Source organism: Lissotriton vulgaris, chromosome 12 (genome assembly GCF_964263255.1).
Source record: "Lissotriton vulgaris chromosome 12, aLisVul1.2, whole genome shotgun sequence".
NCBI classification, from domain to species: Eukaryota; Metazoa; Chordata; class Amphibia; order Caudata; family Salamandridae; genus Lissotriton; species Lissotriton vulgaris.
Window position 1 is genome coordinate 130,820,330 of NC_141700.1, and position 27,601 is coordinate 130,847,930.

At 46.9% G+C, this 27,601-nt stretch overlaps 1 protein-coding gene across 1 annotated transcript in view; it reads right to left on the reverse strand.

The window, feature by feature from the left end:
- The window catches only part of NPR1 (natriuretic peptide receptor 1), a 790,721-nt gene that overhangs the window by 151,159 nt on the left and 611,961 nt on the right, over positions 1 to 27,601 (reverse strand). Inside the window, exons 9-10 of the mRNA XM_086947572.1 lie at positions 18,273 to 18,347; positions 3,428 to 3,505 (exon numbers count right to left, since the gene is read on the reverse strand). Of these exons, the coding sequence (XP_086803698.1) occupies positions 3,428 to 3,505; positions 18,273 to 18,347 (153 nt within the window). The remainder of the gene's footprint in view (positions 1 to 3,427; positions 3,506 to 18,272; positions 18,348 to 27,601) is intronic.

Genomic DNA, 27,601 nt, shown 5'->3' on the forward strand with positions numbered 1-27,601 from the left:
CCAGAATGCTTGGTTAGCTGTGACGTGACAGAATGCTTGGCGAGTTGTGACCTGGGAGAATGCTTGCTGAGCTGTGACGAGGCAGAATGCTTGGCGAGCTGTGACGAGGCAGTGACGTGGCAGAATGCTTGGTGAGTTGTGATGTGCCAGAATGCTTGGTTAGCTGTGACGTGACAGAATGCTTGGCGAGTTGTGACCTGGGAGAATGCTTGATGAGCTGTGACGAGGCAGAATGCTTGGCGAGCTGTGACGAGGCAGTGACGTGGCAGAATGCTTGGTGAGTTGTGACGTGGGAGAATGCTTGGTGAGCTGTGACGAGGCAGAATGCTTGGCGAGCTGTGACGAGGCAGTGACGTGGCAGAATGCTTGGTGAGTTGTGATGTGCCAGAATGCTTGGTTAGCTGTGACGTGACAGAATGCTTGATGAGCTGTGATGTGCAGAATGCTTGGCGAGTTCTGACATGGCAGAATGCTTGGTGAGTTGTGACGAGGCAGAATGCTTGGCGAGCTGTGACGAGGCAGAATGCTTGGCGAGCTGTGACAAGGCAGTGGCGTGGCAGAATGCTTGGCGAACTGTGACGCGGCAGAATGCTTGGCGAGCTGTAACGAGGCAGTGACGTGGCAGAATGATTGGTGAGTTGTGATATGCCAGAATGCTTGGTTAGCTGTGACGTGGCAGAATGCTTGAGGAGTTGTGACGTGGGAGAATGCTTGGCGAGATGTGACGTGGCATAATGCTTGGTGAGTTGTGACGTAGGAGAATGCTTGGTGAGCTGTGACGAGGCAGAATGCTTGGCGAGCTGTGACGAGGCAGTGACGTTGCAGAATGCTTGGTGAGTTGTGATGTGCCAGAATGCTTGGTTAGCTGTGACGTGGCAGAATGCTTGACTAGCTGTGATGTACAGAATGCTTGGCGAGTTGTGACATGGCAGAATGCTTGGTGAGTTGTGACGAGGCAGAATGCTTGGCGAGCTGTGACGAGGCAGAATGCGTGGCGAGCTGTGACGAGGCAGAATGCTTGGCGAGTTGTGACGAGGCAGAATGCTTGGTTAGCTGTGACGTGGCAGAATGCTTGGTTAGCTGTGACGTGGCAGAATGCTTGGCGAGCTGTGACGAGGCAGAATGCTTGGTGAGCTGTGACGAGGCAGAATGCTTGGCGAGCTGTGACGTGGCAGTGACGTGGCAGAATGCTTGGTGAGTTGTGATGTGCCAGAATGCTTGGTTAGCTATGACGTGGCAGAATGCTTGGCGAGCTGTGACGAGGCAGAATGCTTGGTGAGCTGTGACGAGGCAGAATGCTTGGTGAGCTGTGACGAGGCAGAATGCTTGGCGAGCTGTGACGTGGCAGTGACGTGGCAGAATGCTTGGTGAGTTGTTTTTTTTAAGTTTGAAGTAGAATGCTTGGTGAGTTGTGATGTGCCAGAATACTTGGCGAGTTGAGACATGGCAGAATACTTGGCAAGCTGTGACATGGCAGAATGCTTGGTGAGCTGTGACGTGGCAGTGACTTGGCAGAATGCTTGGCGATCTGTGATGTGCCAGAATGCTTGGTTAGCTGTGACGTGGCAAAATGCTTGACTAGTTGTGACATGGCTGAATGCTTGGCGAGCTGTGACGTGGCAGGCGTGAGCACTGTAGTAAATATCAATCAATCAGGGTATTGTAAGTGTGCTACTCACCCGTGAGGGTCTCAAGGTGCTGAGGGGGGGGGGGTCAGCAGATCCGTTCAGCTGAGGTGTTCAGGGTGGGGCGTGCCTGATGTCTGCCGGGAGCTCGTTCCATGATTTGGCCGCGATGTGGGAGAAGGATCTTCCACCTGCTCTGGCTCTGTGGATGCGCGGGGTTTTGGCCAGTGCGAGGTTGGAAGATCGGAGGTTCCTTTTTGGTACGTGGAAGTTGATTCTGTCATTGAGGTATTCGGGTCCGGTGTTGTGTAGGCATTTGTAGGCGTGGGTGAGGATTTTGAAGGTGACTCTTTTCTCCTCTGGAAGTCAGTGGAGCCTTCGTAGGTGTTGTCCGATGTTTTCGTGCCGGGTGGTGCCGAGGACGAGTCTAGCAGCAGTGTTCTGTATAGTCTGGAGTTTGTGGAGTAGGGACTTGTTTATGCTGGTGTCAGCACAGCAGTCTTGTTGCTTTTCTGGAGTTTCGAAGAAAGTTCCCAAGCTGCAGTATAGCAGTCACTCTTTTTTCCAAGCATAGTTGCAGAATGCTTAGCAAGTAGTGACGCGCCAGAATGCTTGGCGAGCTGTGACGTGGCAGAATGCTTTGCAACCTGTGACACGGCAGCACGAACACTGTGCTCAGCACAGCAGACTTGTTGCTTTTCTGAAAAGTTTCGAAGAAGGTCCCCCTTCAAGCTGCAGTATAGCAGTAACTCTTTTTCTGAGCAATGTTGCAGAATGCTTAGCTATCTGCATTGTTATATTGTCTCTCTTTTTGAAGAGTGTGTAAGAATAGTGGAACACTGCAGGCACGCTCCCTTCCTGAGCACGCCTGTGGAATGCTCACCAACAGAATTTTGACAGTACGGCAACGGGCGCGATGCTCCAGGAGTACTGCGTTTCATAGCAGTGCGACACATAGTTTGGCCAGCTGTGACATAGCCGATGTCGTGGCTCCCTTCGCAGTACTTAGAACCCACCAGGCCAGCTTGGATCTCAGAATCGGACAGACGGTCCTCTGCCACCCTGGAAGAACACTGACCATCCATCGAGCTCCAACTAATCCTGTTAGTCCAGTCCCTAAAAATATCATTCAATTAGACATGTAACGCTGTCTACGATCCACTACGAAACTTGCGATTTTTTCCCGAACCAGAGGCCCCAATACCACCTTGAGAAGCCAAGTTGCAGCCCAGAGCCACAAGTCTACCCCAGAAGCAGCTGAGCAGCTCCCACCAGCACAGGTGCCTCCCTCAGAAGCTGCAGCTGCACCCCCTGAAGCCCAGTCTCACTTCCCATATTGCTCAGGACTGACGCAGATGAGCAAACCCCTCCCCGGAAGTGAATGTCCTCCTCAGAATTCTAGGTCCTTGGCTCACAAAACAAAGAAACTCTCAAGAAAAACAAGCCTTTTCTCGGCAGCTCAACCTATGCGCTCAGCCCCCCACTCCTAAAATCCGCTAAATAACACTAGGCCACTTCCACAGAGGAGGCTTGTCTCTCCCACAAACCCTAGATTCTTCCCACCATTACTAGGCCTCACCAAAAACCACAAATACTGAGCAATAAATCTGTCCTTCCCCCATAAACCCACACAGTGGTAACCCCAGGTCCCTCCCCAGAATCCCAGACATCTCCCCTGGAGCTTAAGCCCTCCCTGGAAGCCCCAGCCCCTCCCCAGAATCTCAACCCACCCCACCCTTGAGGCTCGAGCCCCCCCCCCCCCGATGCCCCCCCTCTACCACAGAGATGAAACGCCCCCTTACATGCTTCAGCTCGAAGAGCACCTCCCGGGTGAGCTCGATTCTCTTCCTGTTGATGTGCTTCACGGCCACAATATTCCCCTGTGAAAAGAAGACCGAGAATCAGGGGACATGACAACAACGAGGACAGAGATCAGAATTTATAAAAGGTCAAACGAGTTACTGACGATAATGCCGGGAGGTCAGTGCTGGGGTCAGAGAAATGCCACTGGTCCGGCCAGAATTCAGACATGTTGGAACCAGAGAGGACATCTAATATTTCACAGGACAAGAGGGCTCCATTAGCATCAGCGTGAAGGGGGGGAAATGGGGGGGGGGGGCGGGGGGGAGATGTCTGTAGAGAAAGGCAGCCACCCCATCCCACTCATGTGATATGTACATTTTATAATACACGACAATAAGGCAGAAGACATATGGGTGATCACTAGAGGCAGCATGCACCGAGAGAGATAAAGGGCCATACGTATCATCAACCTGATTTGCGATTCTGAAATAGCGCTTTTTTAGAAATTGCTATTTCAGAATCGCAGATTGGGATGTGTGTACAAATGCGCAATTTTTTTGCAAATTCTTAGTTTTCCTTAATTGCGATTCTCAAATTGCGAATCGCAATTAAGGAATACTTTCCCATTCATTTCTATGGGACAGGAGGCCAATAGGAATGAATGGGAAGTCATTCTCAATTTGCGAATCGCAAATTGAGAATAATTTCAAGGGTGCAGGGGTGTCCAAAGGACACCCTGTTGCACCCCTGAAATAAGCATGGGTGCACATGTGGCGCACATACATGCCCTAAGGGCAGGTATGTGCGTCACATGTCACTTTGAAAAATGCAAAAATGTGCATTTTTCAAGGAATTCGCAACTTACCACCAACTAGAAGCTGGTGGTAATTTGCGATTCCTTAAGGACAATTTGCAAAAATGTTTTTCTTTATACATTGCATTTAAGGAATCGCAGAATTTGCGATTCCTTAAATGCAATTGCAAAATAAGGAATCGCAAATTTTGAGATTTCTTATTTTGCACCAGATTTTCCTTCATGCATACCATTTAGCAAATTTGCATTCGCAAACGCCGAAATTCGACTACTTCCGTAGGTAGAGGGCAAAGGAGGGGTCACTGCTGGATTAGAGAAAGGCCATTGGTGGGATCTGGGGGCAGAGCTAAGGCTGCGCTAGTGTAGAAGTATAAAGAAAGTTCAGTAGCACAAAAGGATATTGTTACCCATTTGGTAATTTCTTTACTCCTAGTCTGCATACACTCTCTCACTGATAATCTGTGAACACAGCACCACCTGGAGGTGTGACTGGAAACACCTTCAACAGCTGTTAAATGGAGTTTTATTTTGAAGGTGCCATGCACAAGTCATATGTAGACACCAGACCTTATCCCACACATATTCGTACAGTTGTTATTTTGCTTCTTTAAAAAAGAGCATTCAGTGCTAGTTTTTCACCAAATGCTGATGGACAAAGGGGGGCAGATGATAATAGGAGGAAGACTTTGGACAAGGAATATTGAGGCACCATAATGGTAACTTCCATGCTACTCCTACATTAAGATCCTCTAATTCACAACTTGCAGTGTGATTCCATGGCGTAGAGGGGAGAAGGAAACGATGAACAGACCAGGCCTGGGTGAATGCACTCAGAAGAGTCTTCTGATCAACTCCAGCATTGCTTCAGGAGGAGGCCTCAATAGCAAAGTGTCCACACATAGCGCTTGCTATTGGCCAACTAGCGGCCAATGCGAATTTCTGACTGGTACGGCCTGGGGGATCAAAGCAAAACTAAAGGGGATGATGGACGGAGGGTTGAACATTGCAAGCACTCACCCCCAGTCAACTGATCTGGGTTTAATCCATCATCATTCTTTAGCTCACTCCACCACCCCAGTTCAGACATGGCCATATGCAAATCAGTCTGACCTGTGCCTCATGGAAGCAGTCCAGCCTGAACTGCCTGGGAGATGCCACTGAAGCTCTCGCTGCTTGGGTGGAGGATGTTCAGACATACAGTGGAGGGACTGTCCCACGCAGCGAGTAGAAGTGGGAGAATGCGAGACGTGATCCATATGGCAAAGTTGTCCTACCCTCAGCTCTGCCAACATTACTGTCCCATGAAGGTCCTCTGTGGAACACAGCGCCATGATTTTATGTAAGGAAAAGAATATGGCTCTTGAAGTCAGAGCTGTGAGGCATCTGCTCATGGAAAGGACATGTAGGAAGGGAAAAAATAGGGAAAAATCTCATTCAATTGGAACTCAGTCAACGCCTTGGGAACAGAGAGGGGTGAATCTACGGTACCCCTCTGTCCAGGCTGTACATGTTGAAATGTTCAGAGGTGCGTAGGACACTAGCCCTGCTTAAACTGTCAGGCAACAAGAAGGAAGTTTCTCATGAGAGAAGTTCCAAATTGCGGGAACACGAAACATCCTTTACAACGCAGTCATTACATCACACTGCTTTTACAATTCAACTGTTCCAACGCAACTGCCTTTACATCGCATGACATTACAATGCATGCCATTACCACACGTGACACTACAACGCATGCCATTATAACGCATACCATTACAACGCATGCCATTACAACGCATTATAAGGTAAGTAATGGAGATTTTTTAGTTCTAGGGTGGGAATGGGATTTGGGGTAGGTGGGAATAGTCATTTTACCCCTATGCTATCCATTACCTTCCCTACTGTTGCACTCACTGGAGTTGGAATAGTATTTTTTACCCCCACACTATCTAACACTTACCCTACTGTTGCCCTAAAAGTATTATGCGTTGTAATGGTAAATGTTGTAACGGAATGCGTTGTAATGGTAGTTTTTAAAAATGCATGGTAATAGCATGCGTTGTAAAATCATGCAATGTAATGGTAGTTGTAACAATAAAAACTGCGTTGTAAAAGCATGTGTTGTAATTGTTTGCATTGTAATGTCATATATTCTGCTGGAGCCCATGAGCTCAAAGGATTTGTCCATCAATCGGACCAGGAATTTTCGATCTCAAGAGACCACTGTAGGTATTCTTGGATAAAACAGGCTCACCCAGCCATGTTGGATTCCACCCAACTCTTTAGTTAAGTTGAAATGGTAGGTCTGGCTCGTGTTTATGAAATCCTGATTCGGCTTGATGCTTGAAAATGGATCAGACATTCTACTCTGAGTACGTTCATGTACTTTGACAAGGTCCAAAGTAGAACCCTAGTCCCTTTCTTCTGTACTATATTGTTTTGAAAGCCTTTCTGGCAACCAACAGGACGTCTACGTTCTCGCAAGAACGGTTGAGGTGGTCACACGTACCTCCTCACTACTGCTATGATAAAGACTTAAGGGGCCAGAAAGTTCTCAACACCAGAAAGTTATGTGGAGATGCATATCTAATCTGTCCCGTAAGGTATTGACAGAGACATCAGTGAGGCCAACTATCCAAACTGTTGAGGCGCTCATGGCTGGCATTTGCTAACTGCAGAGCATTAAGGGGGAACCCACCAGGAATTTAAGAACATAAGTCTACCATATCAGGAAGGACAACAAACATGGGTTGACCGGGATAGGCCCGGACTTGTGGCCAAGCAACTGATTCATGTGCTCTGGCTTATGGAGCTCAGGGAGAGCAAGTGAGGCTTGGTTTGGAGTACCACTGCTATGCATGGTGCCAGTTATTCAGATGACCCTGGAATCACCAGGGTTAAATGGCCTTCTTTTCTAAAAAAAGTGGTCAGGGTTTGTTTCTGTGCTAGTACTGGTTCGAAGGAAGGTCTTTCCAAGTCTGCGTCCAGAATATTCTGGATTACCAGAACCATCTTCATTGGTGTTAGCAAGGATTTGGTTTTGTACATTGAGACATCAAGATCAAACATTGTTCTAAGGGTCATGGCAAGACCTGACTTTGCCGGCTCCCTTGGTGAACTTTTCCTGACGCAATCATCCATGTAGCTCCAGCATCTGCAGAAAGGGTTTCATAGAGGCCAGTATCTTAATGGGGGCACTGGGAGTCAAGATTAGGCCAAAAGACACCATCGCGCACTGACAGTGCTGGTTTCCTACTGGAAAAGAGCCAACCTATTATGTACAGTAGAGCAGGTAGATGGAAGTAAGAGCTAAGAAGGTCTACTGAAAACAGCAAATGGGTTGGATTGGAAGCAGTGCTACAGGACCTAAGCTAACACTGGTACCTTGAACCTCTGCAGAGGCATTGGTTGAGACCCTAAAGAGCTACAATGGGGAGGAGACCTCTGCTGTTTTTCCTAACGTCGAAGGGAGTAATAAAAAGTTCATCTCGCTTTCGTAGGGCCGCACCTAAAATTAGGAGCCTTTTGACCTCCTACAGAAGTTACCAGATTTACAGTGGGGATTTGCTGGCCTTGATGGAGATGTCTGGGGAATCTTAAGAACATTACCAATTCTTATTACCAAGATAATGCTTGCATTGTGATGATTTGTGACCAGTTGTTATTTTGGAGGGAAAAGTAAGCTCCCTGCCACTGGAGTGGACTGGGCCTTTTGGTATGGAGTAGAACCTAGAAAGAGAAATTTGAACCTCATAGCTCCGGTGAGGCCTTGGAGATGGGATTAGACCATCCCTTTAACAACATCCTCCTAAACTATTGGCTGGGAACTGGAAAAGAGGAGGTGGCTGCCATAGGCGTGGGGCAAAATCAGGCTCCAGTTTTAAAAGATAGAAATTCCTTTGAAAGCTGGAAATAGATGGTGGTACCAACTGGACAGTACTAAATATTTTGACATCTACAGTGCCTCTTTTGTAGCGTTGAAAGACCTCACCTTTAGAAGGCTCTAAGAAGTTAGAACCTGATTTAGAGTGTGGCGGAAAGAGTACTCTATTGCAACGGCAATGGAGTACCCTTTCCGCTGTAATGAAGGTCCATCCGCCTCATTTAGAGATGGGCGGACCTTCAGTATGTAAGCGGCTGAGACTGTTCCATATCTGCCACAGACATGCACCCCCTTCAGAGGTTTTGCCATTCATCCAACCACCCTGCTTAGAGAGGGCAAACAAATGGCAAGTTTTTACTTTTACTTACCTCCATCTAAAATGTGGCACTAAGTGAAAGTGAAAACATTTCAAGGACCCCCACGCAATCTGAAGGCCTGCAACTACAGCAGATATACGTAGAGCCTAGTTACACTGGAGACTAGAGACCTCTGCTCAGCAACTCTCCCAGATAAAGTCCCAAGCACAGCCGTAAGATATCCATTGCCTCCGTTAACTCAAGGCGGGGAAAGGAGAGGAGTCGTCCACTCGTCAGATTGCAGACTAGCAGCCAACGCAGCAAATCTTGTGTAGTGTTCTACGAAACCTGGATCACATCTGACAGGTCTCCTTGATGCTGGGCCCACTGAGACTTACAATACCACTGCAGAGCCTATATATGCCACTTGGAATAATCAACAAGCAGGATGCATGGCCAAGAAGCCTCAGGGCTGCTCTCCTTAAGATCTAAGACCAAGGCTGAAACATTGGGATCATAGCCTGAATGTCCTAGGAGGGAGGAAAGGCCCTGTACTGTACAACATCCAGAAGAACTCCTATAAAAGTAAACTACTACAAAGGAGTCAAGTGTGACTTTTGTTTGGCTCATTGATCGAGAACCGCAAAGATGTCAGGGGGTTAGCTGTCATCTGGAGTTTGTCTACGACTGACTGTGGTAAGCCTGTCTTCAACAGCCAGTCACTGAGGCAGTGAAAAGCTGGTATCCCCAACATCCGAACACGTGCAGTGACCACCACCACCACCACTTTTGTGAACTCCAGAGGCGCACTGGTAGGGCCGAAGGGGAACACAGCCAACTGAAAATACTCCTAATTGACCTTGAGAAAACAAGGAAACGTCTGTGGGACTGCAAACTGGGCACATGAAGGACTGTGTCCTGCAGGTCCAAGGCAACCATACAGTCCCCCAGATCCAGGGACGACAGAACTTGTGCCAGAGTAAGCATTTTGTATTTGTCCTCATGAAGGAAGGTATTCAGAGAGCAAAAACCTAAAATACGACAAAGACCTTCGTTCTTCTTCAGCATGAGGAAATAGTAGGAAAACACCCTGTCCCGACTTCCATTGCCGGCACCCTTTCAATATACCCTTTGGCCAGTAGAGCCTGAACCTCTTGCAACAAGATGGATAGTTGCTCCTCTGAAAGCTGCTATGATGTGGCAGGAAGTTGAGGTAGGTCGGAAAGGAATGGAAGGGCAAAGCGCTGTTGGTTGACGTGGAGGACCCATGTGTCGGATGGGATGGACAACCCGGGAAGAAAATGTCTGATCCTGGCCCCCAACGGGTAGCTGTGTGTAGCAAAGGGCCAAGTAACCCGACTTGAAACCTGACACTGCAAGGGCGGGGCATTGAATGGAACAGGGTCCCTGGTGACCTACATGATGTCTGGTTAATCTCTGTCCCTGGCCACAAAGGACTGGGGAGATGGCTGCGGTGGTAGCTGGGCCTGGAGGTTCCTATACACCAGCCCTCTGGATTAGCCTTTTAAGTGTCGGAACTGCTTAGTAAACTGTTGGTCGGGATTTGTAAGGCCAAGGAATGAGCTGTGGCTCTGCTTTCTTTAAAGTACTTAAGGGCAGAATCAAATTTTTCGCTAAAGAGGTGGATCCATCAAAATGCAAACCCATAAGAGACATCTGCACGTTCCCAGATACTCCAGTGGATTGCATCCACGTGTGACAGCGTAGCACCACACTGAATCCCAATGCATGCCCCAAGCATTCAGTAGAATCCAGTGCAGCCCCAATTACATTTTTTGCTGCATCCTGGACATCTTGAATGGTTGGAGCCAAAGATGCCTGAATCTTCTTCCAGACTGTCAGCAATATCTCGCTGGCGATGTTCTAGAGGGCATGCTTATGATAGCCAGACAACCTTGACTGGCCTCTATGCCAAGCTGGTAAAAGAGAAAATCCACTTCCCGAACCCTCAATACATTTTGACTTGCTCTATGAAGGGGTCGATGGGAACGCATTGGGATTAACTTTGCTTGGACCACCAAACTTTTAGGAGCTGGGTGTTGCGTAAGATAGTCTGTGCGCCCAGTGCTGGTCAGTGGCACGACACCACCTGCCTGTTCACGGTGGACAAGAGCAAGGCTTCTCTCAAGTACCCATAAGGGCCTCAGTAAGGGTTTTATTAAAGGGAAGTAAGGCTCAGGTGAGGATGGGCCAGAGTAGAAAACCACAGTAAGGACATTTGTCTTGACTTCGGATGAAGGCAGCTCGTGGTCCAGGACCTTGGTGCCATGCCTAATCACTACAGCCAATGAAGCACTCTCCTTTTCCGGGGGTTCAAGGAGTGAAACCAACACTGTGTCAGGGAAGTATCCCGCCCACCAACCTCCTGCAAGTCCATGAAGATATCATCATCATAGTGTTGGGGTAGTTCATTCCCATCATTAGTATCAGGTTGACCAGAATGTGAGACAAAAAAGGTGAATACACCTCTGTGGAAGCCCACTTTGAAGAGGAAGAGTTTTGTCTGAATCAGAGTGTAGGGGGACTGGGTGTGCTGCATGGGAGTTTAGGCATAAATTTGGGCAGGGTCGAAGCTACACCGCAGTTGGCAGAGGCTCGACCTCCGAAGATGTCGGACCGGCATCGATGGAGAAGAGATTGGCGCAGATTTTTTTTATAACTCTTTTTTATTAGTTTTAGAGCATGATATATGCGCAATTAAAAAAAATGAAATATGGCACCAAACACAGCAGATTTTATAGATTTGCAAGCATACAGAATATGTAGTACATAGAGATTGTGTAAATGAAAATACTTTCGGAATGTAGTCAGAGTCTCTATCTCATGTCCTCTTGTCATGAGACCTGCGGGCCCACATATTATCAAATTTGCATTTGCAGCTTCTCCACATGTAAACCAACCTTTTGGTCCTTTCACAAATGTTCATGCCTATCGCCCATTCCTACAGAGATGTAGGTTCCGCCTGTCGTAAAATATCTGGCAATGTCCAGATTAGCTATTAAAAAGCCCATGCCGGCCAAAGTTCAATGAACCCTTGTCTCCAACCAACCCTCCATTAGTACCAGTGTGGCTACCTTGGGATCCTTGATCATGTGAAACTGTAAAACCTCAGCAAGGGAGGTGCAGACCTTCAGTCTGCAGCGTTCTATAGTCGGGAGGACCAGATTGTATACTATAGGGATCCTTCTGGGGCATGACACCTCACACATTCTGGGTTGCAGGCCCTCCCAGTTTTCCAGTTTGTTATGACTGTAGTAAACTCTAGACTGGGGCAGATCTTGGAGCTGGAATATAAGTCACCACTGGAGTTGATGCAGCACCCAAGACGGGTTTTAGTGGCACCGACAGAGCCAAGGATGGAGTCGACAGTGATAACCTGACTGGAGGCTCGTGTGGATTCTAGGGGCCCAAAGAAGCATAATAGGGAACCAGAAGAGTGCCAAAAATACCAAGGGTGGCCTCCTTACAGACCTTGACCTTATGTGGCATCGCTGAGGCCTGGGAAATTTGGGGAACAGCGGAACCAGTTGTGGCATCAGCTCCCCGATCAAGAATTGGCAACGAGATGGATTGGCTTCTTGACACTTTCCCAACTTCTATTTAGACCGAGAGAGGCGGGCTCGGGACAATTTCACGTCAGCTTCTTCTTAAAATTAGACCTCAAAATACCAGACGACCGCGAAGAGGACCTGTCACTGCAGTGGCCTCAGTAGCGGGAGCGAGCCCACTCCTTTGACTCAAAGTGGAAGTGGGACTTTAACGAGGTCAGTGACTTATTTCGGTTGGTGACATACAACATCTCTTCACGGTCCCACATTGCCTTTGGATGCATGAGGGCACATTCTTCCCACACCTTGGAGTCCTACCCCGAGCTCAAATACCAGCGATCCAGCTCAGGTGGGTCCATTACCTGTTTCCAACAGTCATGGCAAGGTAGACTCTGGTGGGGACATTGTTTCCTCGCACACTGGAAAACAAATTGGAAGGACTTTATCAATTGATGAAAAGGGAGCAGAGCTCGGTATCCATGTTCGGAGGTGCAGAAAGAAAGGAAGTGTTTGCGGCGTGCAGGGGTGGCGTTTATATGCGGCTCCACTCTGTCACTTTGGGGTCAAAACAAAGTCAACAGAGAAGAACACGTGCATTCTTTTACCCCGCATGCCGTTACAATGCAATTTTTTACCCCGACTTGCTGTTGGGTGCGCTGGAATTCGGAATAGTATAATTTACTATTCCAACTCCAGTCTGTGCAACAGTAGGGAAGGTGTTGGAGTTCAATCCAACACCTTACACCCCCTACAGCAAGACATTTTCATTGTAATGGCTTGCGGGTTAAAAGCATGCGTTCTAAAGCATGAGTTGTAATGCATGCGTTGAAACAGTTGTTTCCCAACACGATCCACCTAGCGGAGCTGGAGAGCACGGCTGTGGAGACATCCGTATCCAGTCTGGCGCTAGGGGAATCTGCAGATAGTAGAACCCATATGAAGTGTTAGGATTGTTCTCCATGGAGTCGCCCTGGTGGAGAGGGGGGCAGCTCTAGAAGAGCTCTGAAGCCTGGTGTCCTATGGAGCTAAGACTGCAAGTAACAGCTGTGATATTGATCACCCTGGAGCTGCACTGTAGACCCCAATGCAAATTCTCAACCCTTCATCATCTGGAGAACTTAGACGTAATATAACTTAATGAAGCCAGTTGGGCCCATAAGTTAATTTTACGTACCTCTCAGGCGATAGCTTCCTTCTCTGCCAAGAAGGCACTAGAGGCATGCTTCTGTGGCTCTTCGAACAGTAGCAGCACCCCCCCTCCCCCAGCGCCTTGAGACCCTCACGGGTAAGTAGTGCGCTTTACAAATGATATGATTGATTAATTGATTGATTGATTGGCCAAGAAAATTCAGATGCTGCTCCAGTGAAGGACTGACTTTGAACGATAAACTACCATTGAATACTGGCCTTGAACGGTGCAACCTGCACACACACAGGTTGTTTTTTGGAATTTTTGTTTTAATTGGTTCGACTTGGAGCCCCAGTTGAGGCACTGTAGGTGACTGTCTGGTTCCCCTTGATTGACAAGACGCCCCTTGTTCCCTCCTCATCAGGAGCAAATCTGTCAGAGCAACCCGTTGGGCGCATCCTGAGTTCTGCACCCAGAGTTTCCTCTCAGCGTGGTCCTGCATCCAACACCTACTGCCTCCTGATGTCCCTGCTGAGAGGATTCGAGAGCCCAAACTCACCCCTCTCCCAAAATGGTCCCCTGAACAGGCTTGGAGACTACCTCATCCCTTTTCTCTTCCAAAATGTCCTTAATAATATACTTGGAGAAAAACCACCACTCCTCTTTTCTCCCACAACGTCCCCGTTAACCGGTTTCAGATGTTGGCCTGGACCCATCCCAGAGCTCAGAATATTTATGTGAGCTGCTCACACATACAGAATATGACATATAATATACCGCCCTGGAGACCAGCATGGACAGGATGAATTACTGAGGATACAGAACTGGATCCAGATGACCCCCCTTCCAAGCGATGACACCGTAAGGGGAGAGCGGGAGAGGCTCTAGGGCAGAGGGGAGAAGATAACTGAGGAGAGAGTTGGAAGAGAGGAGCTAAGGGAAGAGGAGGGAAACAATAAAGGAGGAGAGAGGGCATAAAGACTAACGAGGGACAGGGGGAGACAGAGTGTAAAGGGAGGACTATAGGGGGAATGGTTACTGAGGGGAGAGATGGGGAAAAGAGTAACTAAGATGATGTGGAAGATACTAGCCAAGGATAGAGGGAAGGGACAGTAACTGAAGAGAGAGGGAGAGACAGTAACTGAGGAGAGCACGGGGGAGTAAGAAAAGAAGGGATGGAAGGAGAGGACGAGGGAAGGGACAGTAACTGAGGAGAGCATAGGGTTGCGAAGTAAGAACAGAAGTGTACGAAAGGAAAGGAGAGAAGGCACAGATGAGGGAAGGGGGTGCATAATGGGGGAATAGCCACTGACAGCAGGAGAGAGGAAAGAGTAAATGAGAAGGGTAAGGGGTCTGACAAGAGACACGTTAAAAGCGTGGTTGAGGAGAGAGTGGACATGTGTGATAGAGGAAAGGACACATAAGGAAATAGGCGAAGAGAACATCCGCAGAGAGGGAGGAGAAGTGAGTGAGGAAAGTTGGGAGACAATAACCAAGGAGACAGGTGAAAACAGTAGGGTGAAGGGGTAAATGGAAAGTGAGAAAGGGGGGGGAGTGTCAGCAGAGGAGAGACAGTAGGGGGCAGAGTAACGAAACGACAATGCGGAGGGTTGCTGAGGAAAGAGGCGACAACAGAAACTCATGATAAAAAGAGGTGGAAAAGACAGTAACCAACAGGAGAGACAATCACTGATTCAAATGGGGGATGGTAACCCTGGAAAGAGAGAAAGCGGAGCAGGTGAGGGTGGGGGGGGGGGCTGGAGAGAAACAGAGAAGTAGCAAGTGGTTAGGAGAGAAGTGCAAAGAGCGACAGGAGATGGTGGGACGGAAGAATGACGGAAACCAGCAGGACAAGAGATATGAGTAGTAAGTGAAAGAGGAAAAAGGTGACTAACTGATGGACAAGAGAAGGCAAAGCTGGATGAGTGAAGTACCAGAGGTAGCTTAAGAGAGACGAAGACGGGGAACCGAGCAGAGCAGGAAACAGTCACCGGAAGAAACAATGGTGGGCAGAAGGGGGGCTTACTGGTAATGATGTGGAGGAGAAAGAGACAGCAGACTTGGACTTCAGCCTAGAGACATCCAAAGTGACTGGTAAGACCGTGGCAGAGATGCCCAAAAGGTGAGAGGCGGCAATGCCTGGTTCAATGCTTCTTTACCACAAGGGAATCCTGGCAGGAGTATTCAAGGACATTATTTAGAACCCATCGGTAGTATGTGGATGCAAAGTATTTGTGGTGTGAGTGGATCATGCATGAGAAGGGTAGGCGGTGGGGTACGTCAGAGTCTTCTGTTCAGGAGTCCATTGGGTCACTCGTTAGGCGAAGGCGGCATCCTAGTTTTCTAGTTTATGGACACAAGCTGCAACAAGGTCTTGGATGAGGCTGACGTATGCCTAAAATGGATCTGAGGCTGCCTGTTGCTCCTTCGTAGGAGACGCGCTGGACTGCTCCTTGAAGTCAAATTCAAATCTGATTTCCAACATGAAATAAACAAGCCCCAGGAGATCAGAAGAAGACAGAGCCGGACCCAAGCCCTTGCAACAAGAAATATATACAATAAATGTCTACTACGAAAGCGCAGTAAATACTCAGTAACCGTCAGAACATGTTAAGGTGTTTTATAAAAATATCAACTAAATAAGAGAACAAGCAGGACTGAGGTACCAAACAACACCCCGGTATAAAAAAGAACGAATGAGAAGAATAGAGCCCCCAGAGAACCAGGTCAACTTGCAGAAATCACACAGACTCATTGTATTTAGGTGGACCTGGACCACTTGCAAATGAGAACTGTTACCTTCACCCAAATGACCGCAGTTAGAGAATCACTACAGTCAACAACATACACCACAGAAAAGTAAAAAGTAATCTCTAAAACATCAGCTCAGCAAAGCCTCTAAATGTAAAAGATGACATGAGGACGAGTGCAGTCATGGTAAAGGATCCACCTAACAAGGCCAATGTCAGTATCATAGAGAAGACAAAGAGACTGCCCCTTTGACAAACGTCACACCCGAGAGGGATAGCAGCTTGGACTCGGCTGCTTAGCATGGCGGCTTGGGCTCGTCCACACTTCCGGCAAATGACAGTCAGAGGGAGCCCACTGTTGGTTCACACTAATTGTGTTAGGCAGCAGCATGCAGGACTTGAATTGCATTGACAAGCCACGTTTCGCTGACAGCAGAGATCTGCTAGCCTCGGGCCATGGCCTCGCGAGCAGACCGGATCTGCAATAGACATCAGGTTTGTCTGGAGCATCACACACTTCCAGGGAAGTGCAGGATGTAGCTGGGAAAGCATAGGAGACTTAAGAGGGCTTGGGGAGGCCACGGCATCCGGCCCCTGGGGCCCCCGAGTCGTTTGGCTCACCTGATACCTGGCAGGGCTCTTAATACCAAAACCTGAATTTTAGTTGGGGAGGGTCCTACACACCACCCATATCCTATTGATACTGTTGGTGCCAGACCTTCCATATCTACCAATCTCTTTGCGACAAAAGGCGAGGGATACATGAGCGTTGAATTGGCTCAGGCAGTCCCCAAGACCTCCATGTAGCACTGCTGTGCTTAATTTTGTCCTTTTCATATTAATTTTAATCTACATATTTAAAAACAGTATGTTTGAACTTTGGAGCTGGAGTTTTGCCTTAGTCCGGGTGCTGTGTTCTCAATGGGGATGGCCATTTCTCCACAGGAATAGCATGTATTATATAACCTGTAGTGATGTTATTGAGGAGGCTGCGGTCAGAGGCACAGTCTAAATGCCTGTAGCCTTTCCTTCCTCAATTTCTCTTTGAAAAGTCCTTCCTAACTCTGACCATTCCAACACCCTGATTATCATCACAGGTTCTACTTTCCAGTTGTCTTGTTTTTTTAGAGCCCTTCCCCCGTCAAATTGGATTTACCTCAAGTCCTGCTTTTACAGGTGTGCTGTGTTATAATGCTAAAAGGTATTAATGGAGAAAAACTGGCTTAGCATACTTAAAGAACAAGTTGCTTACCTTCAGTAAGACCTTATCAGGTAGAGACTATACCTAGCTACAGCTTCCTTACCTTTGAATTTCCCCAGGTGTCAGACTGGACACAGAAGATTTTTCGTGAGCAGTACCTCTGAACGCCAGTAGGTGGCGTCGGTTGGCTCTGTGCAGCGTCATCCGCACTGTAAGTGATGTCCGTGTCACATATATAGGTGCCACCTCGGCGCACTGATCTCAGTTACTTTTCATGACTTTCCATGCCGGAAGCGTGGAGCCATGAAGAGCACTGACACTGGTGTGCCCGAATTAAGGCCCTAAAAGGGATGATCAGCCCTGACCCTAGAGATCTGTCCACAGAGCAGGAGGATGGGTGGGTCAGTAAGAAACTGGGGCTAGGTATAGTCTCTACCAGATAAGGCGTTACTACCAAAGGTAAGTAACTTGTTCATCTGATACTAGAGACTTCTAGCTGTAGATTCCTTACCTTTTCATAGATACCCAAGCAATACCATCCCCGGTAGTGGGTCTGTGGACAAATTTAAACTAGGAAGTCCTGCAGGACCGAATAGGTGAAATGTCTGTCCCTGCGGACTATTACACCTTTATGCAAACCCTATAAACAATTCTCAACATATTTTAAATAACATTACTTTCTGAGCTGTTTTGTTAGTGCTAACAAACCTTGCAGCAACTGGTGCACTTTACAAATCCATTAACCTAGTGATATACAGCGCATGAAGAAACAAGTGGTTTACCCCCAACCCTATTCAATTTTCTCAACATTTATTTTGAAAGGGAAGACTTAGGCACATGTAGCAATACATGGAAAACACAGGGTTCTTGCTTTGAAATGCAACTGGTGTTTTTGCATATGTTGGTCTCATTCTGTCAAACCCTAGATGAGCTAAAAACTAAGAAAGTAAATGCTACCAGAGAGAATACCAATGGTTAAGCAGAGGTATTGGCAGGCAAAGGAAGCTTGGTTAGAACATTTCAATGAAACAAGTCTTGGGGGCAGAATTAGGACACTTCTCTTAAATGAGACAGGTGACAGGGATTTGGGGTTAACCAAGACATCGTCCCTCAGAGCGGTGGGATATGGCACTTGAGTATCATGAGTACTGAGCAAGTGGCTCGACAGCGATAGAAGGTAGGAAGAAGGGCAGACCTGCCCTATGCACACAATCACCTACCCTGTAATATGCAGTCTTGGCGTAGACTTGGAACTGTCCTTCCGTGGTCAGCAGGGAACCGTAGTTGGATCCTCTCTGTTGGGAAAGAAGAAATGGAAAACACATTTATTACAGGAGCAGCTGATCCGGGTGTCGCAAGGGGCTTGTGTATAACGCTGGGCCGCCCTCAGATCAGTTGGCGGGGGTGAATGCTTGCAATGTTCAAAACTTGTCCATTATTCCCTTTGGTTTTGCTTTGTTCGCCCTAAGTTGGCAGGGTATGCCCAGACGTGGGTCCCTTGCTCAATTTGCCACTGGATTCAAGCTAGCCTGGCTGATGACGGCTGATTAGCCAGAAACCAGTCCCAGGATGCTTGTTTCGGTCCAGGGAAGGCATGGCTTGGCAGTTCAGGCTGGACTGTTCCCATGAGGCACAGGGTCAGACTGATTTGCATATGGCCATGTCTGAACTGGGGTGGTGGAGTGAGATAAAGAATGATGATGGAATAAATCCCAGATCAGTTGACTGGGGGTGAGTGCTTGCATTGTTCAACACTCCGTCCATCATCCCCTTTGGTTTTGCTTTGTCCACCCTCATATTGGAACAGTTCTGGGATTGGTTAGGTGGTTGTGGTGTGTATGAGGGTTACCATGTCTGCTTTTCCTCCGGCAGTCCGTATGTTCCAACACTAACCTTCTTTAGGAACTGCGTGTGGAGAGGCCCAATAGAACATCCGCTAATCTCCTGTTTAAATGACTGCATCCAAGCTTAGCGATGAAGGTACCCCCCTTTCAAGATTAAAGCAGTAACCTGTGTACCCTCTCAGCCCAGCACTAATGACTCGCCTATCTAAGCTGTAACTACCTCGTGCTTTCACTTACAATGCTTGTTCATCTACTGTAAACTGCTGCTTTCAATCCACACCATACTATATATACTAACCAGCTCTGGGTTATCTTTTATAAAATTATTCTTAAAGTTACACTCAGTGCCCCACTGCCAGTTGAGTCTGGGGTTGTATTCAATCCCTGAAGGATAATAAATTAATAAAATTATTTTGAAGGTGAGAGTACTTAAACAAGTCAAATATTAGAGGCAGGGCGTGGAGGTGCGGGTTTGACATATCAATGGTGGAAACTAGACATAGCCTGGCTAACTTGACCTTCCCTGCACAAAACAAACCCCAAAGGTGGGATCTGGGATGACCACCCCAGTGGAGCTGCAAACAGAGAAACACTGAACTACAGGACCTGAAGCACTTTGGCCAGCACTTAAGTTAATACCCCATCACCCACACACGCACTCTTTATAGAGGCTGTGCTTCACCAGTAATGGGGAGGGGGGAACATTCTCTCCCTTTTAAATGTTTTGGGACTATTACAACTCAGGATCCCCATCAGACTGCTTGGTTGCTTCCCTGGTCTATCTGCTCTCTGGTGAGACCCTTGTTACTCTGTTTTGTTTGGACCAGATGATGTGTTAGTGTTATTCATTGTTACTCAGATCAGGTAAAGGCCAGAATATTGATGAGTGTAATGTGGCAGGGACAAAAAACATCTGCAAAAGCAATGTAGGCGGATGTGTAGCAATACTGTGACCTGGAGATGTGAGAAGCTGGAGAGTGGCGGAAACCTTTAAGAAGTGTACGAACTGTTATCCTAGTGTCGGTGGCCATGCCAAAGCCCTGCAAAGATTCTTTTGATGACCATAGATGCAAAGAATAAGGTGGAAAAGACAGACAGCGGCAGGAGAGGTAAATCGATGGGATAACCTGGGTGGAAAACTGGTGAAGGCAGAGTACCAACATAAAATGATGGGAGCATTGAGGATTCACGGGCCACTTATCAAACCGATATCACTAGAAAAGGCATTGATGAGTGGGTTCAAAGTCTGGAGGGAGGCTCTGCGCTCCATTAATGTGCAGGCGTGAGATAGGGCCAGCTTTTAAAAACCACGCACCCCAGTATTCCTTTACTTGTCATGCCCAGTACCACCTTACTCTTAGGTACTTGTTACTCAGAAATAACTCAGTTCATGCACTCAGTACCTGGGTAGACACTGGAGTGCAGAGTGAGGTTGACACTAGAGCAGTGGCTGAAGTTGATAACTCGAAAGACTGAATGCTGTGAAATGATGCAGAACTAGAAACACCCTTAACCTTGCACAAGTATTGACTACATGGAAACAATTTATTCAAGCCACTTTACAGGGTTTATGTGGCTAATGGAATGCAATGCAATGGTTGAACAGCAGTTGAAATGTGGTTTCCAAATGGCAAGTATTCTGTGAAAATAAACTGCTTTGTTTACTGTCCACTTAACCTCTTCACAAGGGTAACCCAGGTATACTGACTGAAGCTGGACTGAATCAATAGCAGATGCAATTCATGTGTGTTACAGAGGGAAGCCCATCTGTTGGCCACGAGTGTTAACCACCACACATAGCGAAATATGTATAATTTGTATGGACCACAGGTCCACCAGACTGTGAATTATTCAATACTTGCACACCGTGAGCCAACTCCAAGTCAAAATCAGAAATCACATCAAGGCATCACTAGTGAACAGCTGGCATTTTCTACACTGTGATATTTGGCTCATCGCTGCCCTTCTAAGAACACCAGTGATAAAATGCTATATTAGTTGAAAGCAGTGTGCCACACAATAGCTTAGCTCAGGGACATTGCCACTAAACATTTGTAATACATAAAGTGAGGTGGGTAGTGCATGTTTGAGCATTTTTATGTGTGTCGGTTTCACTGCAGAGGTAAATTTCCTTTATGTGATAGTTTATGTGTCTGCATCCATCTTTGATTCACATAGAGGGGAAAGAACCATTACAACACACTACCTTTACAACGCAGCCATTACAACGCATATCACTACAACGCATGCCATTACAATGCATACCACTACAACGCATGCCATTACAACAGTCATTACAACATAATACCTTTACAACGCATTCATTACATCGCAAAATCCTTTACAATGCATGCCATTACAACGCATATCACTAAAACGCATGCCATTACAATGCATACCACTACAACGCATGCCATTACAACGCATTATAAGGTAAGTAATGGGAAATAGTAATTTCCCCCCATCACTATCCAACACGTACCCTACTGTTGCACTCACTGGAGTGGGAATAGTAGTTTTTACCCCTACACTATCCAACACGTACCCTACTGTTTCACTCACTGGAGTGGGAACAGTGATTTTTACCCGAACACTAGCCAACACTTACACTATTGTTACCCTAAAAGTACTATGCATTGTAATGGTAAGCGTTGTAATGATATACGTTGTAAGTGTAGTTTCTAAAAATGCGTTGTGACAGCATGCGTGGTAAAATCATGGGCTGTAATGGATGTTGCGATGTAAAAACCGTGATGTAAAAGTTTGCGTTGTAACGTGTCCTATTCACGTAGAGATATACACTGATCAAGAATCACATATCATTCATCTGCAGAGCAATGGACTGGCAGAGTGTTTTAATAAAACCATTACAGGAATATTTAAAGGCCTTCACCATGACCAAGGGGAGGCAGTGGGAGCCTTTATCGCTCAGTTTAAGCTTGCTGAGAGGAACAGATAGGAGACCAGGGATTGCCGATTATGCTTTATGTCCTTGAATTCAGACATAGGAACTTGTCTCTAGCAGTGGAGCATCTGTAGGTGCAAGTATTACTGCATGGCCTGTCACAGCATTGGCTTTTCTCTTAGTCCCAGAACACACACTGATATTATGTAGGTCACTGGTGTAGGACTGTATGAGCAGTGACTACTATAATGAATGGTGTCAGTTATTCCTTCGTGTCTCCTCCCAGTACATCAAGTTCATGTGAATCTAGAGGAGTTCTTTTTTTTTAACTCCAGTAAATCAACTTCTCGGACTGAACTGTTTGAAAAACAGGATTCGTACTGCACCTTTGTTCATTTTTTTCCATTTAACGTCCTTTATGGAAATGGGGGTGGGTTCACCCATGCCTTATTTCTCTCACACTTGAAGCTTCTACACTGGACGCTTCTCCACCACTGTTTCTGTGCGTCCTTTCCCCCCCCTCGCGTTTCATAGGCTTGCAGGTATTATCCCTTCCATCTTCTGCAGGAGCCACCCATTGTTGTCTGTCCCTATAAGCACGCAAGGCTCAATCGCTTTCTGCCACACAGTGTGTCCTTGGTAAGTGTTTGTCTCTTCTGGCAGCACTCACCAAGCTCCCATGCACCTTATAATAAATAATAGTCCATACTTGTAAAGCGCGAACACATCACCCCTTAAGGTTTCAAAGCAATGGGGGCCATCAGGGAGATTAAGTGAGCTACTGCCCAGAGTCACATGATGCTGAGCTGAACTGTCGCCGGGGATCGAACTGTGAGCCCCGCGCTCCGGAGTCAGCCGCTCTGGCCACTGTGCCACACTTCTCCCCTTCTGTTTTCTCTGCCACTGAGGACCTCATCATGGTCTTCCAGGGCTGGTGCATGTGCAGCCCTTCCTACACCGCACCAGGGGCCAGAGATTCGGTATTTATGAATCTGTAAATGAGATGTGGGTAAAAATTCGGTATTTTTTACCGAATCGGTAAGATTCGGTATTTACCGATTCGGTAAATACCGAATCGGTATTTGCTATTGAATCCTATGGGCCTTGAAGCCCATAGGATTCAATAGCAAATACCGATTTGGGGCCATATGCATCAACACATTTTCCCATAGACACAGAATGGGTAAAACCCTTTGATGCATCTGGCCCTTGGTATTTACTGAATCGGTAAAAATACCGAATTGCTAAGGGGGACAGGGTGTCACTTTGACACCCTGCTGCACCCCTGTAACTGGCTTTTGCGCCATGTGGCACACAGACATGCCCTTAGGGCATGTCTGTGTGCCATATGGCACAGGTGTACATGCACAGATGTGCTTGTACACAAGAATTCGTAATTTACCATGCAATTGTATTGCATGATAAATACCGAATTCTAAAGGCCCTGTAGCACTGTTAGAAGTGCTACCTACATCACAAAATACATTTTCGGTATTTTTACCGAATGGTAAATTTACCGAATCGGTAAAATTTACAAAATCTGTAAATGTACAGATTCTGTAATTTTACCAATTCGGTACAATTACCGATTTGGTACAATTACCGAAAATGTACGTTTCTTTGGCTCCTACATCTCCATAGTCCATTACCGGTCGGAAACGGCCGAAAATCTGTATTTTCGGCCGTTTCCGACCAGTAAAGGGCTACCTACATCTGGCCCCAGGTCATATACTTTTTCTTGAATTTGGTAAGCAATCCCCCCAAATGTAAGTGTTTTACAAACCAATTGATACTATGTTCAGCTCTTCCTTTACAAGTGTTATAAGTTTTTGATTACTGCAATCTATCAGGGAGAGTTCTACCCTACTTGATTGGTACTGGTGCATGAAGGGGCTAATGAAGTTCAACATCCAGAGAACCCATTAACGAGTCCTCAGGTGGACAAGATGCAGCCAAAACTTCCAACCACCCAATCAAAGTTTAGAAAGAAGAATATAGCAATGTGCATTTGTGCCAAGTGAGCTTTCCAAGAGTGTAGGAGGAACCAAAGAGGATGACAATGCAGAGGGCAGAAATATACACAATGTAATGATGAAAGAAGGAGCCCTTTGGGTGTCCTCTATCAGGCAGAGTCTACCTCTGGCTGGTGGCACCAGAGAACTAGCACATGGGTGATATTTTATAAAGGCCAGGGGTACACATATTGCTAACCCACAAAGAAAAAAGGAAAACGCACTGCAGGATGGGACAGTTATGAGAGGGGCACCAGACTCTCACTCTCACAACATGCAAGACCTCTAGGCTTAGAATAGCAATTACTTGTATACTGAATGCACACTGCTCTAGCAGCATAAGACGTTCTAACCATAAGAAAAGCCCTAGAGACAAAAGGCTACCCAGCCACAGAGGGTGAAGTGTCTCTACCCAAAAGAAGGAAGGGCTGACTGAATATTGAGCCCCTGAACAAAAGGCCTTCCAGCCTTACAGGTAGAGAGCTCTTGATTCTTAGACATAGAGAGGTTATCACCAAGAACACATCCAGCGGTGGAGATACAAGGTTCTCCATTGATAAGACAACCTTCACTAGACACAGAAGGGTCTCCTTCAACAAGATATCAAGCACAAAAGGCACGCTTCACTTGACGAAGAAGGGGCTCCGTCAATAATTTATTTTATTTTATTTTTATTTTAAAAGTTTTATATAGCGCTGGCTAGACCCGGAGGTATCAGAGCGCTTTACCTGAGCATCAGATCCTAGTTACAGGTTACATCGTTACAAAGGTTCAACAGTTCTTAGAGCATGGCAACATAGTTACTTGTAAGGTCGAGATAAACAATAAGCACAAATACGTAAGGGGAAAAGAGGCAAAGTGAGAGATTCAGGGGGGTTGGAGGAGGGGAAGTAGACAGATAATGAAGGTGGGAAAAGGAGGGGAGGGGAGGGTGAGAGACACAGCATGTGCTGAAGTCTCTAAGACATCCATGTCCAGAAGGAACATATTTAGGGCCATATTATCAAGAACAGGCGATAAAATTATCTCCTCTTTATCGGCAGGAAACTGCCGCTATAGCGGCGATAATGGGCTTGATAATATGCCCTTGTGAATTCCCATCGATTCAGAAAAGGGGGGGAGGTTTGGTTTGCCCTGTTCCCATCATGCACTGGGACAGGAACAGACTAATTTGCATTCAGAGACTCTGTCCCTCACCACCCCTTGTTGTAAATATTTTTGTCCACCCTAAGCGTGGAAGGGTATTCTCAGATGTGAGACCCTTGCTCATTGCACCATCAGGATTCAAGCAAACCGGGCCGAAGACGGCTGTAATGCCAGAAACCGGTCCCCGGGAGCTTGTTTCCTTCCCAGTGTAAGAATTGGCTTTTGTAGTTTGGTTTGCCCTGTTCCCATCATGCACTTGGACAGGAACAGACTAATTTGCATACAGCCAGGTTCTGAAACTGGGATGGTGCAGTGAGCTAAAAAACGGTGTTGGATCTAGCCCTGATCTCTTGACTGGGTGAGAGCTTTCTGCTTAATTCAGAGACTCTGTCCCTCACCACCCCTTGTTGTAAATACTTGTGAATTCCCATAGCTGCCCAACTTAACACCAGAACCTGGGCTGCTATGGGAATTCACAAGGACATATTATCAAGCCCATTATCCCTGCTTTAGCGGCAGTTTCCTGCTGATAAAGCGGCGATAATTTTATCGCCTGTTCTTGATAATATGGCCCTTAGTTTCTCTAAGTCATCCAGTCTTATAAGTGATCGGTCTGCATTATTGAGACCCCCAGCACTAGAGGGTGGCCGGTCTTTGTAAGCTGTCCAGACCTTGAAGTGGGAGCATCTACATCTCTAAGACACTCAATGCCTGAAGGTGAATGGTCAGTAATTCTAAGACACTCTGGGATGTATGATGTTACCACGCGATCAAAATGATCGCGGTACATCACAACGCAGCTTTTACAACGCAAGGCGTTACCACGACTTGCGCTGTAGGGTGCTGGACTTAGGAATAGTATAATTTACTATTCCAACTGCAGCCTACGTACAGTAGGGAAGGTGTTGGAATAGTAAATCTACTATTCCTTAGTCTAGAGCGCCCTCCAGTACATGTTGTGGTAACGACTTGCGTTTTAAAATCTGCGTTGTGATGGCACTGCAGTGTTTTGACTGCGTTGTAAAGGTTGTTTACCACACTCTGCACTAGAGGGGGAACGGCCTCTATCACTAAGGCACTTGGTCCCTGAGGAAGGGAGTTTCTATGCTGAGTTAATCATTCCTGTAAGGAGAGAGGTCTCTGCCAGGGCCTTCATCTTTAAGGCGCCCAGTGATTGATCGTCAAGGCTCTGTAGCCCTTAAAAATCTGGCCTTGGGTGGTGATAGCTTTGAACCCTTTAGATATCCAGCCACAGAGGATGAAGGCGCTGTATCTCTAGATATCCAGCCATGGAGGGTAAAAAATCAAAAAATCTTTATCTTTAGAATATCCAGCCCTTTACAGTGAAGCCTCCGCTGTACCCCTCAGATATCCAGCCATAAAGGGTGAGGTGTATGTGACTTCAGTGAAGCCTCTGTGCCCCTCAGATATCCAGTCCTAGAGGGTGAAATGTTCAGTATGCCCCATATATCCAACCTAGAGGGTGATGGGTGTGTATCTTTAAAATATCCAGCCCTAGACAGATAAGTTTAAGATATCCAGCCACAGAGGGTGAAAGTTCTTTATATTTAAGATTAGACAATGAAGACGTTATCTCTCAGCTATCCAGCTCTAGTGGGTGAAAGGCCTGCATCCCTAGAATATCCAGCCCTAGATGGTAAATGCTATTTTTCCCTTAGATATCTAGCCACAGAGGTGATGGGTCGGTATCCTGAAGATATCCAGAACTTGAAGGGTTTGTATGCTCAAGATATCCAGCCCTGGATGGTAAAGGCTAAGGATCCTTCAGATAAGCATCCCTAGAAGGCGAAGGCTTGGTATCCCTAAGCTATCCAGCCACAGAGTGTGTATGGGTTGTATCCCTCCAATATCCAACCACAAATGTTGAAGGGTTTGTATCCTTCCGGTATCCAGCCACAGACAGTGAAGGGTTTGTATCCCTTCGATATCCAGCCACAGACGGTGAAGGGTTTGTATGCTTCAGCTATCCGGCCAAAGAGGGTGAAGAGTTTGTATCCCTCTGATATCCGGCCACAGACGGTGAAGGGTTTGTATCCCTCTGTTATCCAGCCTCAGACGGTGAAGGGTTTGAATCCCTCTGATATCCAGCTACAGATGGTGAAGGGTTTGTATCCCTCTGTTATCCAGCCACAGACAGTGAAGGGTTTGTATCCCTCAGATATCCAGCTACAGATGGTGAAGGGTTTGTAGCCCTCCGATATCCGGCCACAGACAGTGAAGGGTTTGTATGCCTCAGATATCTGGCCACAGAGGGTGAAGGGTTTGTATGCCTCAGATATCTGGCCACAGACGGTGAAGGTTTTGTATCCCTCAGATATCTGGCCAGAGAGGGTGAAGGGTTTGTATCCCTCAGATATCTGGCCACAGACAGTGATGTGTTTGTATCCCTCAGATATCTGGCCACATAGGGTGGAGGGTTTGTATCCCTCAGATATCTGGCCACAGAGGGTGATGGGTTTGTATCTCTCAGATACCTGGCCACAGAGGGTGAAGGGTTTGTATCCCTCAGATATCTGGCAGACGGTGATGGGTTTGTATCCCTCAGATATCTGGCAGACGGTGATGGGTTTGTATCCCTCAGATATCTGGCAGACGGTGATGGGTTTGTATCCCTCAGATAT